At 41.4% G+C, this 13,202-nt stretch overlaps 1 protein-coding gene and 1 pseudogene across 1 annotated transcript; both read left to right on the top strand.

The window, feature by feature from the left end:
- The first annotated feature begins 11,028 nt into the window (after positions 1-11,028).
- Positions 11,029-11,391, top strand: LOC132843575 (histone H4-like). Its single transcript, XM_060866988.1, is given in 2 exon segments — positions 11,029-11,064; positions 11,066-11,391. Coding segments are annotated over 2 exon segments (312 nt in total). The 5' UTR covers positions 11,029-11,031; the 3' UTR covers positions 11,345-11,391.
- A 331-nt stretch (positions 11,392-11,722) lies between these two features.
- On the top strand, positions 11,723-12,205 carry LOC132842454 (histone H2B-like; annotated as a pseudogene).
- Positions 12,206-13,202: the final 997 nt, after the last annotated feature.

Here is a 13,202-nt window from a genome sequence, read left to right as displayed (position 1 = left end):
GAGGAGCTGAACAAACTGCTCGGAGGAGTGACCATCGCTCAGGGAGGTGTACTGCCCAACATTCAGGCCGTGCTGCTGCCCAAGAAGACTGAGAAGGCCGTCAAGACCAAGTAAACTTGCTCAGTGCTGTTAATGAAGCCTGCTAAAACAAAAGCGCTGTGCTACTGAGAGCGCCAGTAAAATAGGGGCGGGCGGTTTGGGTATCAAACTGTGTCCGTGACAGAGAACGGTCCAATAGTCATCAGGTGACGTAACGTGTTCTATCCAATGGCAGACGTGTGCTTTCAATCCACACAATGAGAACAGGGTGGCGTTAGAGCTTAAAAAGAGCTTTAGTTAGAGCTTATCCGCAAGCTGCCCTTTGTTGTAAACTTTTTCCAGAGAAGACCAGGAGACTTGGATATCCTTGTGCAGTAGTCTTTATTGTAGATACACGATGAAACGAGTCTGCAAGTCAGAGCGTACTGGCACGGGCGCTGCAGTCATCAAGTCTGACTTAAAGTTGTAATACATCGTAAATATACACATTTTAGGGGGCAGTCCCATCAGATAGAGACAAATCACTCAGGTGACAATCAAAGCATGAAAGGATGTAACAGCCCCCACACCAGATCCTGGAATTTCACCCTTAATCCCATTAACATAACAGTCTTTCTCAGATCTTCAATCAAATGGCCACCTTAAACAATGGGACAAATGGTGCAAAGAGACAGATGATATCCTGAGTTACCTTGCCCCTTTCCTTTCATATTAATGAGATACAGGAACCACAAGTCTAATGTAAAGTTTGAATTTAACTAGCATTGTAACTTGATTTGGCTTCTACATGATCCACAAAATATGCTAGAACTAAAAGGAAATAAAACAATGACTTAAAATTATTTTCCCACAATTCCCCCTTTGAGAGTTCTAATAACTCTCACAATAGATTTGTCAATAATAATAACAAAGTTAAAATAATGCTCAGTTTTCTATTTACAAAATATATCTGGCTTGAGTGCTTTAACATATAGCCAGAATTCTTGCAACTTTGAGTTGCAGGCAAAAGAAAACTTCTTAAGGGCAATAGTTCTTTGTTGTTTTCTGATGCTTGTGGTCTATATGGACAATGAAGATTCCACTTCATTTTAAGCATTCGGGCCACTTCTTTCAATGATTTCAAAATCTACAACTATAGAGACATCAGTTTTTCCCTTACATAGGTTCATTGAGATTTAATCTACCTGTAAGTGTTAAAAAGGCCCTGGTGGGGCTGGGGTATGTGCTGCTGATGGGATGTTATTCTGTTGGCATACAACCGTGTTTGTCTGGCTCTGTGGCTATACCTCTAAAATCCGGATTCCAGGATTCCACCAGTGATTTGACAAAGGTTGAATCATTGCTGCTGGACTAATGTGACCTAAGTTATGTAACTGCTGAGCCAAATATGGCAGAAGTGATTCTGATGCCATATATTTTCCCCCTTTGGTCCAGCAGCCTGTAAAATCAACCATGGCTCCCTTATATAACCATTTCCATGCTTCATACATTGGAACATCTTTGTAGAGGTTTGTTAGGGAGTCTGGAGGCATAATGACACCGGTTGTTGTCATTCTAGTACCCACTTGCACTGTACTGTATGAACAGGCTTTTTTAGCAGCTACGTCTGCAAGAGCTTTACCCTGTGATTCTGCAGTGTTAGGTTTAGAATCTGGGAGATGACTAGAAGCTACTACATCACATACAGAGGTCATTGCTTTTCCTGCACTATTATTCCCTCCAATGACTTGAGCTGAACCATCAACAAACAATTCAAAATCAGCATTATTTAGCAGAGTCTCTGCAATAGCATTTGAAGATGAGTGTGTAAGCATAACACAGTCATTAGTCATTTCTTCATCCTCTAAAGGAACATCAGTCATTGCAGACCTCACACAAGAGGATGGGTTAGTGACAGGGGCATGGTCCAAAACCAAGTTGAGGGCTGTGAGAGTAGTTAACCAATTTCCCCAACAGGAGGAGGTGATTTTAGCTTGATTCTTTGATGTGGATACTGAATTTGGGCACCTGACTTTTATTGTTTGGCCTAAAACTGCATTTGTACAGGCCTGAACAAACTGTCCTAGGGTTTCACTAGAAAGAGGATGAACTACCTCTGGGTTATAAGCAGGCTGGGTGGGTGAGGGGTTATGTTGTAAATTTCTTCTGCTATCTTGCTGCTTTTTCCTACAGTATTTTACCCAGTGCCCTGATTTTCCACAATAGTTACATGTTCCCTCTCTCTTAGGGAATCCGGGTTCTTGCCTAGTCTCTGCATAGGAATTATTTAGCGATGCTGCGGCTGTTCTGACTTTTATCCTAACATCAGAATCCCTTTCCCAGATGGCTAACCTGTCCAAGTTGCTTTTCAGTGTTTGAATAGACCAAGTAAGGTCTAAGAAAGGCAAAGCATTCCTGTACTCTGATGAAAGGCCATCAAACCATGCCCTGACTAATGGTCCCTTATCATCTAATACATCATCTGGACTGTTGGCTATTCCACTGTATGCAACAGCTGATTGACAAAATCTTTCAGTGTATTCCCTTACAGTTTCTTCCTTCTTCTGCACGCAACTAGTGACTCTGGCCCAGTCAATCTTTGGCCCAATAATATCCTTCAGTATCCTAAGGACTCCTTCTCGAAACTCATCTTTGCTATCATGTTTGAACTCCGAACTATTCACAGCACTTTCAAAGCAATTAAATTCTGACTCTGTTAACACCTGAGACATAAGTTGAGTGACCTCCGCTAGAGACATGTCATAGAGACGCAATTTTTTTGATAATGCTCTCCTAAATTCAGAAAAGTTAGCACGTGCTGATGGCAAACTTTGAGAAAGTCTCTCTATTGCTTCAGGCCCTAAAGCTTTAATGACAGTTTGCACTTGTAATGTTGGAGATGGGCCAGTAGTATTTTCTACCTCCTCTATTCTACTCTGAACCCTTTTTCGTGCTCCACACACAAGGGCATTGACCGGCTGATCAGTAAGGTAACTAAAGGACACATTGTCTCCCTCTTGGTTAAACAAAGACTCCAAGTCAGGATATACATTTTCTGACGGCGTTGACTTTTTTACACAATTTTTTCCTGAAGCCTTGCTGTGCCCTAACTTCTTAGTGATGGAAGATACTCGAGCACGTAATTCTTTGTTTTGCTCTTCTAGCTCTGCAATACGTTGGGCATGCTCATGTGCCGAGGAAACACAAAATTCCATGTGGCAACAGATAATTCCTTTGACGTTTTTCTTTCTGATACAAGCACCCAGCACCTTTTTGCACTCTTCAATAGACCAGACTTTGTCTGGATGAATGCCATATTTCTTTGCCAAATTCTGTTTGACTGAATCTGTCACTATAGCATTCATTTGCTCTGCCAACATTGATTTGAACTCTCCACTAGTCCACAAAGCTAATAGCTAATAGCTAATCCACCTTTTTCAGTAGTGGGGATCAGTCTTGCATTCTTTTTAAACATTTTGATCGCTATGGGATTTCTCTTTTTAGACAATCTACTGTTAGTTTCTCTAAAGTAGGGAATAACCCATAACTGTTTCTAATTTCTAGAGGAGAACACACAATTCTTCCCTGATATACAGGGGATAAACCAAAACTCTTCCCCGATAAACAGAGGGTGACTCAAATTTCTTCCCTGATCAACAGAGGATACACCAAAATTCTTCCCTGATCAACAGAGGATAACTCAAATTTCTTACCTGCTAAACAGAGGATAAACCACAAAATCTTCCCTGATCAACAGAGGATAAACCAAAATTCTTCCCTGATCAACAGAGGATAAACCAAACTTGTAGTTAACCAAACCCTGCAGCTGTTTGTTAACTCTTCCCTGACAAAGCAGAGGATAACCACATGTATACTGGTCTGTAGGTTCTTTGGATAGAGTGACACTCGCCAAATCAAAGTTGAGTTGGAAAAAATCTGAAGATTCTGGAGCTTGAAGTTTTGAAGAAGTTTAGTGAGATGAGAAGCTCTATCCGGGTCACGGCACCATCTGTTGTAAACTTTTTCCAGAGAAGACCAGGAGACTTGGATATCCTTGTGCAGTAGTCTTTATTGTAGATACACAATGAAATGAGTCTGCAAGTCAGAGCGTACTGGCACGGGCGCTGCAGTCATCAAGTCTGACTTAAAGTTGTAATACATTGTAAATATACACATTTTAGGGGGCAGTCCAATCAGATAGAGACAAAACACTCGGGTGACAATCAAAGCATGAAAGGATGTAACAGCCCCCACACCAGATCCTGGAATTTCACCCACCCTTAATCCCATTAACATAACAGTCTTTCTCAGACCCCTTCATTATCATAGAAACGAGTTCACCTCTGATGCTTGCCATTCCTTCTTGACTCAGTCCTTGAAACCCATTGCCACCTTAAACAATGGGACAAATGGTGCAAAGAGACAGATGATACCCTGAGTTACCTTGTCCCTTTCCTTTGATATTTATGAGATACAGGAACCACAAGTCTAATGTGAAGTTTGAATTTAACTAGCATTGTAACTTGATTTGGCTTCTACATGATCCACAAAATATGCTAGAACTAAAAGGAAATAAAACAATGACTTAAAATTATTTTCCCACACCTTCCAGCGTCTGGTGAGAGAAATCGCTCAGGATTTCAAGACCGACTTGCGTTTCCAGAGCTCGGCCGTCATGGCCTTGCAGGAGGCAAGCGAGGTGTACCTGGTCGGTCTGTTCGAGGACACCAACCTGTGCGCCATTCACGCCAAGAGAGTGACCATCATGCCTAAGGACATTCAGCTGGCCCGCCGTATTCGCGGAGAGCGCGCTTAAATCTCAGTTCTGTCTAATGTACACAAAGGCTCTTTTAAGAGCCACCACATTCTCTCTGATAAATGAGCACTTCTTCATATCTGTGTGTGTGTGAGCTCAGAGTTTGACCTATAAAGCTCACTGTGTGTGTGAGTGTGATCTATCACATGTATGTAAATGTGAATCTGCTTAACAGAAATGATTTACAGACAGAGAGTACAGAGTGTTTGTGTTAGGAATATTGTGTTCAGGGATAAAAAAAAAAAAGTAATTGAAAATAAATAAATAAATACATTTATTTGTATAGTGCTTTTAGCAATGGACGTTGTCTCAAAGCAGCTTAACAGGACATGAACACAACATAGTTATATAGAGATTAATATAAAACAAAAACTCAAGGTTAGTATTAGAATTATATTTGAATTTGTTTGTATTTATTCCATGGGGGCACGGTGGCTTAGTGGTTAGCACGTTTGCCTCACACCTCCAGGGTCGGGGTTCGATTCCCGCCTACACCTTGTGTGTGTGGAGTTTGCATGTTCTCCCCGTGCCTCGGGGGTTTCCTCCGGGTACTCCGGTTTCCTCCCCCGGTCCAAAGACATGCCTGGTAGGTTGATTGACATCTCTGGAAAATTGTCCGTAGTCCGTAGTGTGTGATTGTGTGAGTGAATGAGAGTGTGTGTGCCCTGTGATGGGTTGGCGCTCCATCCAGGGTGTATCCTGCCTTGATGCCCAATGACGCCTGAGATAGGCACAGGCTCCCCGTGACCCGAGGTAGTTCAGATAAGCGGTAGAAGATGAATGAATGAATGAATGTATTTATTCCTAATGAACAAGCCTGAGGTGACTGAAGTGATTGTGGTGAGGAAAAACACCCTTATGGAGAAACCTTACTTAAGGGGGAACCTCATCCTCATGTGGGTGACACTGGACGGTGTGATTATAAATATACAGTCTGACAATGTTGTATTGATGATGATGATGTTGTCCTCAAAGACCATGTGTAGTTGTCATCTCCTCTTACTATATCTGAATATTTAATGAAGCAGAGTCCAACTGGAGCTGGTAAAATACGAATATAGCCTTACTGAGTAAAGAAACAGAAGGCTGAATTATCCATCCATCCATCCATCTTCTACCGCTTATCCGGGGCCGGGTCGCGGGGGCAGCAGTCTAAGCAAGGACACCCAGACTTCCCTCTCCCCAGACACTTCCTCCAGCTCCTCCGGGGGAATACCGAGGCGTTCCCAGGCCAGCCGAGAGACATAGTCCCTCCAGCGTGTCCTAGGTCTTCCCCGGGGCCTCCTCCCGGTTGGACATGCCCGGAACACCTCCCCCGGGAGGCGTCCAGGAGGCATCCGGAACAGATGCCCGAGCCACCTCAGCTGACTCCTCTCGATGTGGAGAGAGCAGAGGAGCAGCGGCTCTACTCTGAGCTCCTCCCGAGTGACCGAGCTCCTCACCCTATCTCTAAGGGAGCGCCCAGCCACCCTGCGGAGGAAACTCATTTCGGCCGCCTGTATCCGAGATCTTGTCCTTTCGGTCATGACCCAAAGCTCGTGACCATAGGTGAGGGTAGGAACGTAGATCGACTGGTAAATAGATAGGTAAATTTCTTCACCACAACAGACCGGTATATCGACCGCATCACTGCAGAAGATACACCGATCCGCCTGTCGATCTCCCGATCCCTCCTTCCCTCACTCGTGAACAAGACCCCAAGATACTTAAACTCCTCCACTTGAGGCAGGAGCTTTCCACCAACCTGAAGGGGACAAGCCATCCTTTTGAGGCTGAGAACCATGGCCTCAGACTTGGAGGTGCTGATTCTCATCCCCGCCGTTTCACACTCGGCTGCAAACCGTCCCAGTGCACGCTGGAGGTCCTGATTTGAGGAAGCCAACAGGACAACATCATCTGCAAAAAGCAGAGACGAAATCCCGTGGTCCCCAACCGGACACCCTCCGGCCCCCAACTGCGCCTAGAAATCCTGTCCATATAAATAATGAACAGGACCGGTGACAAAGGGCAGCCCTGCCGGAGTCCATCATGCACCGGGAACAAGTCTGACTTACCGCCGGCAATGCGAACCAAACTCCTGCTCCGGTCATATAGGGACCGGACAGCCCTTAGCAGAGGGCCCCGGACCCCATACTCCCAGAGCACCCCCCACAGATCACCACGAGGGACACAGTCGAATGCCTTCTCCAGATCCACAAAGCACATGTGGACTGGTTGGGCAAACTCCCATGAACCCTCCAGCAACCTGGTGAGGGTGTAGAGATGGTCCAGTGTTCCACGACCGGGACAAAACCCGCATTGTTCCTCCTGAATCCGAGGTTCAACTATCGGCCGAATTCTCCTCTCCAGTACCCTGGCATAGACTTTTCTGGGGAGGCTGAGGAGTGTGATCCCCTGTAGTTGGAACACACCCTCCGGTCCCCCTTCTTAAACAGAGGGACCACCACCCCAGTCTGCCAGTCCAGAGGCACTGTCCCCAGCCGCCACGCGATGTTGCAGAGGAGCAAAATTACCCAGTGTTGATTATTATAAGCTAATTATGACCTCAGGTACAGAGCTCTAGAATTATGATGAATATTTTATTGCCAATTTTGCTTCTATTTGCTCCTACAATTTGCTCCCTTAAGTAGTAGTTGTACTGTTGCTGCTGATATTAGTAGTAGTAGTAGAAGTGGTGGTATTAGTAGTAAATAGTATTAAAAATATCACAATGGTTACAACTAGTTTCAGGTTACTATTAGTAGTAATAGTAGTAGTATTTTAGTAGTTTTTTTTTTTTTTATTTTATTTTCCTTTTACCCAGTGCTACATTTGCACATTTAGAATATTGCTTCTACTACTACTACTTCTAACAACAACAAAAAGAAAACTAATATGAAACCAATAAAGTACATAATTAAAACTTACTGTTATGAATACTATTTGATCTTAATGTATTATTACAATTTTTAAATTTGGACAACATATTAGTTCTTGACTGATAATCTTTAGAAGTAGAGTACAATTTTCATATACAGTTAGGTCCATATATATTTGGACACAGGCACGATTTTATTTATTTATTTATTTTTTTAGGTATTTACCAAAACATATTCAGGATATAGTTGTATAGTTATAGTGGGCTGAAAGTCTATCAGCTTCAATTTGAGGATATTTAAATCCAAATTGGAGGAAGGGTTTAGGAATTACAGCTCTTGAGAGTAGCCAGCCCCCTTTTTCAAGGGGTCAAAAGTAATTGGACAGTTGAATCAAAAGCTGTTTCATGAACAGGTGTAGGCTATTCCTTCATTATTTCTTCATCAATTAAGCAGGTAACAGGTCTGGAGTTGATTCTGTGTGGTATTTGCACTTGGAATCTGTTGCTGTGAACCTACATCATGCCTTCAAAGGAGCTCTCCATGCAAGTCAAACAGGCCATCATTAGGCTTCATAAACAAAACAAATCCATCAGAGAGATAGCGAGAACATTTTGGAGTGGCCAGATCAACAGTTTGGTAGATTCTGCGAAAAAATAGAATGCAATGGTGAGCTCAGCAACATAAAAAGGCCTGGCCGTCCACGGGAGACAACAGTAGATGACTAAAGGCAGAAAGACTCATGAACAAACATTAACTGAAGACAGCTGCAGTTAAGGCCTGGCAAAGCATCAGAAAGGAGGAAACCCAGTCTCTGGTTGTTGCCAAGTGTGTTGACACACGCAAGGAATTTGGTTCCAGCAGTTCGTGACTCTCAAAGGTACAGACATAAATAACACAAAACTATACAAGAAAACAATGCAGATGATGAGATACAATGTAGACAGAATGAGAATAAAATGTGGATATAGAATGAATAAAATATATAAAATATGAATATGGAATATGAACGATCAGTAATGTACATAAAGGGTTGGAGTGTAAATAACAATATTGTGCAATATTATGCTTTTGTGCAATATACAGCAGCAGTAGTGTGTAATATATACAGATGATTTGGTGACTGACAGTCCTGATAATGCAGTACTTATGATAAGAAGCAATGAATATAATTATGGTTGTTGATCAGGGTGATTGTCTGGGGAAAGAAAAGAAACAATGATCCCATTTACAGTGAGGCCTGTGTCTAGAGGGTGTCGACTAAATATTTCAAGTAGAACAGTGACGTTTTGTTTTGACCCACATTTGATATTTGAATTTTGACTTCAATAAGCTTTCTTTGTGAATAACACTGAGTTTTAGAATGAGATTAGTGTTGGAGACAATATAGCTCATTTAGACTATAAACCTTATAGATTCTGTAATATTTTGTGTTTTACAGCTGATAACATGACTCCTGAATGTTGTCTTTACATTCCTTTCTGTGTTGCTTGTAATCTACGATCAGGGTTAAACATGGGCTCGGTTTATAATGTACCCAGACGAAAGGGGAACACCGGGCCTCCTAGTAGTGGACCTTGAAGTAATTATACTGACATACGTGTCCTTTAGTGACACATATTTTCAGATTGCGTAGGAAACCCTTCCACAATCCCACTAAAGGATGTGTCCTAGTTTGCACGGGTGAGTTTTGAAAACACAAGATCAACAATTAGAGTTGCTCTTACCTTGAACACAGGTATCCTTCGAAGTCCCTCGGTCTTATAACAAAGGTTCTGCTCCAAGTTCTTCTACCTATTCTATTGATTGACCCTTTAGATGAAGGAGTCAGACTTAGACCTTTTTGTCTTTTCAGGATCCTCACAATGGGAGGCCTTGTTTTTATTAAAAGTAGTGTAATACAAATAGATGTGTGTAATATATGTAAAGTAAAAGAAAAGAAAATTACAAACAAAATCTCCTTCAAATAATCAAACAATTCTAGCATAAGTAGAAATAAGTAAAATGCAAAGATAAAACAAACCAGGAAACACTCTCCTAGTGTAAGCCTGCGTTTGTTCTCCTTATGCACCCTCTATAAGCAAAACAGAGTATAACACAATGAGCTTGCCTCCAGGTGAATGCACACCGATAACTGGTTCTAAAACCCTATTTATAACATTTCTTAGTATGATCTCATAATGGTCATTCTGCTTCTGTCAGCATCCTATCATGTCTCTCATGATCTCATGCTTCTGCAAAACATCCTGATAGGTCTCCTAAGCTGCACAGCTGACTGTGTTACAAAGCTGCTGACACAAAACTTGTGATTTCTTTTTTAAGCTTTCACTGTTACTTTCTGTCTTAATATCTAAACATATTATCGAACATTATATCATTTCTTAATCACAAAATGGTTACATAAATTCATATATAAAGGTAAATGAAACTTATTCTATAAAATGGAAAAGAAAGTTCATATGAAGGTAAATGAAACATAACAATTCTATAATCTTCTTTCAGCAAGATGATGGGTCTTGATCCAACTGTCTAGGTACAGTGTCTGTTCCTCTTTGGGTTGACTCAGGTTCCTTCTACTGTAGGTCCTTTTCTTCACAGTTTTAATCAGATATATTCAATTTCTTTGTCATATAACAATTTCCCCATTTCTTTTAGTTTATTTTCCACAGCTTCCTTTTTCCTTGCTCTCTGTCTTTGTTGTCTTTTGTTTCGTTTCTCTCTTTTTGCTGCATTAATTTCACTCTGTTTCTTTATAGTATTTGATGAGATTGTCACATAAGGATAACCAGGTGCACGTTGTATGGCAGTTACATGTGATATGGCAGTTACTCCACTCCTAAAATTTCTATTCACAACCTAGGAGTACAGAATACAGTTCTCAAGCCACAGATGTGCTCAAATGGATGTTTTACATCTAAACAGTGCAGGTTAATGTTGTACAAGCACAGAGTGCTGGGTATTGGTCTGTATATTTTTATTGAAATACTCACTTTGCATACCTTAGGTTAAATTCTACTACCACTACTACTACTACTACTACTACTACTGAGTCTTATAACAACTCTATTAATAATAATAATAATAATAATAATAATAATAATAATAATAATAATAATAATAATAATAATCCTTGTGTGTAAAGAGAGGTTGCAGCAGAAAAATACTCTAGTAAGTTAAAAGCTGTGGCTTTCTCTTTGTTTATGAACGGGTTCTATTGTTTAAGCGCTGGTCTTAGACCCGCCTCCTTGCCTGTTCTCAACTGGGTCCAGGAGATGGAGGATAAATATTCGGCTTCTCGTTGGTGTATTTTATTGAGCGGCTTCACTTCGATAGAGCAGCATCATGTCTGGTAGAGGTAAAGGTGGTAAGGGACTCCGGCAAAGGGGGCGCAAAGCGTCATCGTAAGGTCCTTCGCGATAACATCCAGGGAATCACCAAGCCGGCTATTCGCCGTCTGGCTCGCCGTGGCGGTGTTAAGCGTATTTCCGGCCTGATTTACGAAGAGACTCGCGGTGTGCTCAAAGTCTTCTTGGAGAACGTCATCCGCGATGCCGTCACCTACACCGAGCACGCCAAAAGAAAGACCGTCACCGCCATGGATGTGGTGTACGCCCTGAAACGCCAGGGACGCACTCTGTACGGCTTCGGCGGATAAACGTTCAACACCGAACCACGTCAACACAACGGCTCTTTTAAGAGCCACCCAAATATCTACAAAAAGAGATTTTCCTGTGTGTGTGTGTGTGTGTGTGGTAAAGTTTGGTGGTAGAAGCAAGATCTTTTTTTCCCCTTTTCTTTTGTCATAAAGCACAAAGTTGAGTGTAAAACGGCGGAAGGGGAACAAAGCACAGAGGGGACAGTGGGGAGGAGTAAGTGTGTAGGAGGAGGCGCTCCGCGTCAGGGACTTTGGGATTATGACCAATAACACACGTTTGTTCTCTTGTGCCTAATTACAATGTCAGACTGTAAATAGACCAGCCGCTAGGTGGGTGTTACTCATTCTCTTGCAGTTCACTCGAACAACAACAACAGCATGCCTGAACCAGCTAAGACCGCGCCCAAGAAGGGATCCAAGAAAGCCGTGACCAAGACGGCGGCTAAAGGCGGCAAGAAGTGCAGAAAGACCAGGAAGGAGAGTTACGCCATCTACGTGTACAAAGTCCTGAAGCAGGTGCACCCTGATACCGGCATCTCCTCTAAGGCCATGGGCATCATGAACCCGTTCGTCAACGTTTTTGAGCGTTTTTTTCGTTGACATTTTTGAGCGCATCGCCGGTGAGTCTTCTCGTCTGGCTCACTACAACAAGTGCTCCACCATCACCTCTAGGGAGATCCAGACTGCCGTGCGTCTGTTGCTTCCCGGAGAGTTGGCCAAGCACGCCGTGTCTGAGGGCACAAAGGCCGTCACCAAGTACACCAGCTCCAAGTAAAGCGCCTTACCGCCGTCTTTATCAACACAAAGGCTCTTTTAAGAGCCACCCACTTTTTCATACAACGTGCAAATCTCCTTTCTGCATGTGAGTGACACACACACACACACACTCAACAAAGGATAACCACTTTTTTACGTATTCCATCAGTGTTTCTGTATTTTAATGTGTAATTACAATTAGATGCTTTGCTGCAGGTTTTGCTTTGTTTTTTTTCTTCCAAACTTTATTCAAAGATTTCAAATAACATTTTTATAAAATTCTCATTCACAAGTACATCATGTCTTTTACAATCATACATCTGTATACAAAAATATTAAACATCACATATCTGCTTTAACATTTTAGACACATTTACACGCATCTATCAGCAAAACATTTTTAATAAAGTACAAGTTTTTTTTTTTGGTCGTCGGTTCATGTTCTTTTGTGTTTTTAGCTCACAATTTGTTTGTACACTACCGGAGGCAGGAATATTGCACTGGTTACTAATCATTTTACATCTGGTTTTCAAAATTTTCAAAAAACAATACAAACAATTAGTTAGTAAATTTCCATCACATATTTGTTAGCTTACTGTATATTATTATTACAATACATTAGTGTTTTTTCATTCACATCTATATTTAAATCTTTTTTTAATTTATGCCATATTTCTGCTGATTGTGTACAATTTATAAAAAAAGTTGTTACTTTTTTTTTTTATTTATTACCCAGCTCAGTAGCACCCAGACCTCCTAGTTTTTTTGGTTTGTATAGAAATGTTTGTGTTGTAACTTCTCTATTGTTTCTCCATATAAAACCTTCACACATTTTATTTAATTTTATTTTTATTTTATTGTCAGAGGGGAAAGACAATAATTTAGCTAATACAAATGTTTTAATTAACTGAATTCTTGATTTATAATTAGCTATTTCCAGTTTTCATTTTCAGATTTTATTTAATATTATTTCTCTCCCCAGTTGTGTTCAGCACATTTTCTGTTTGTAATTGTTAAGCCTAATACTTTCACCTCTTCTTTGCTTTGGGTGTCTAGGGTTTACACTAGAGTTACACTATTGCTCATCCATAGCACTTCTCTT

This window comes from Tachysurus vachellii, chromosome 3 (assembly GCF_030014155.1).
Source record: "Tachysurus vachellii isolate PV-2020 chromosome 3, HZAU_Pvac_v1, whole genome shotgun sequence".
NCBI lineage: Eukaryota > Metazoa > Chordata > Actinopteri > Siluriformes > Bagridae > Tachysurus > Tachysurus vachellii.
The sequence above is the reverse complement of the archived record's forward strand: the minus strand, read 5'-3'. Positions and strand labels throughout refer to the sequence as shown.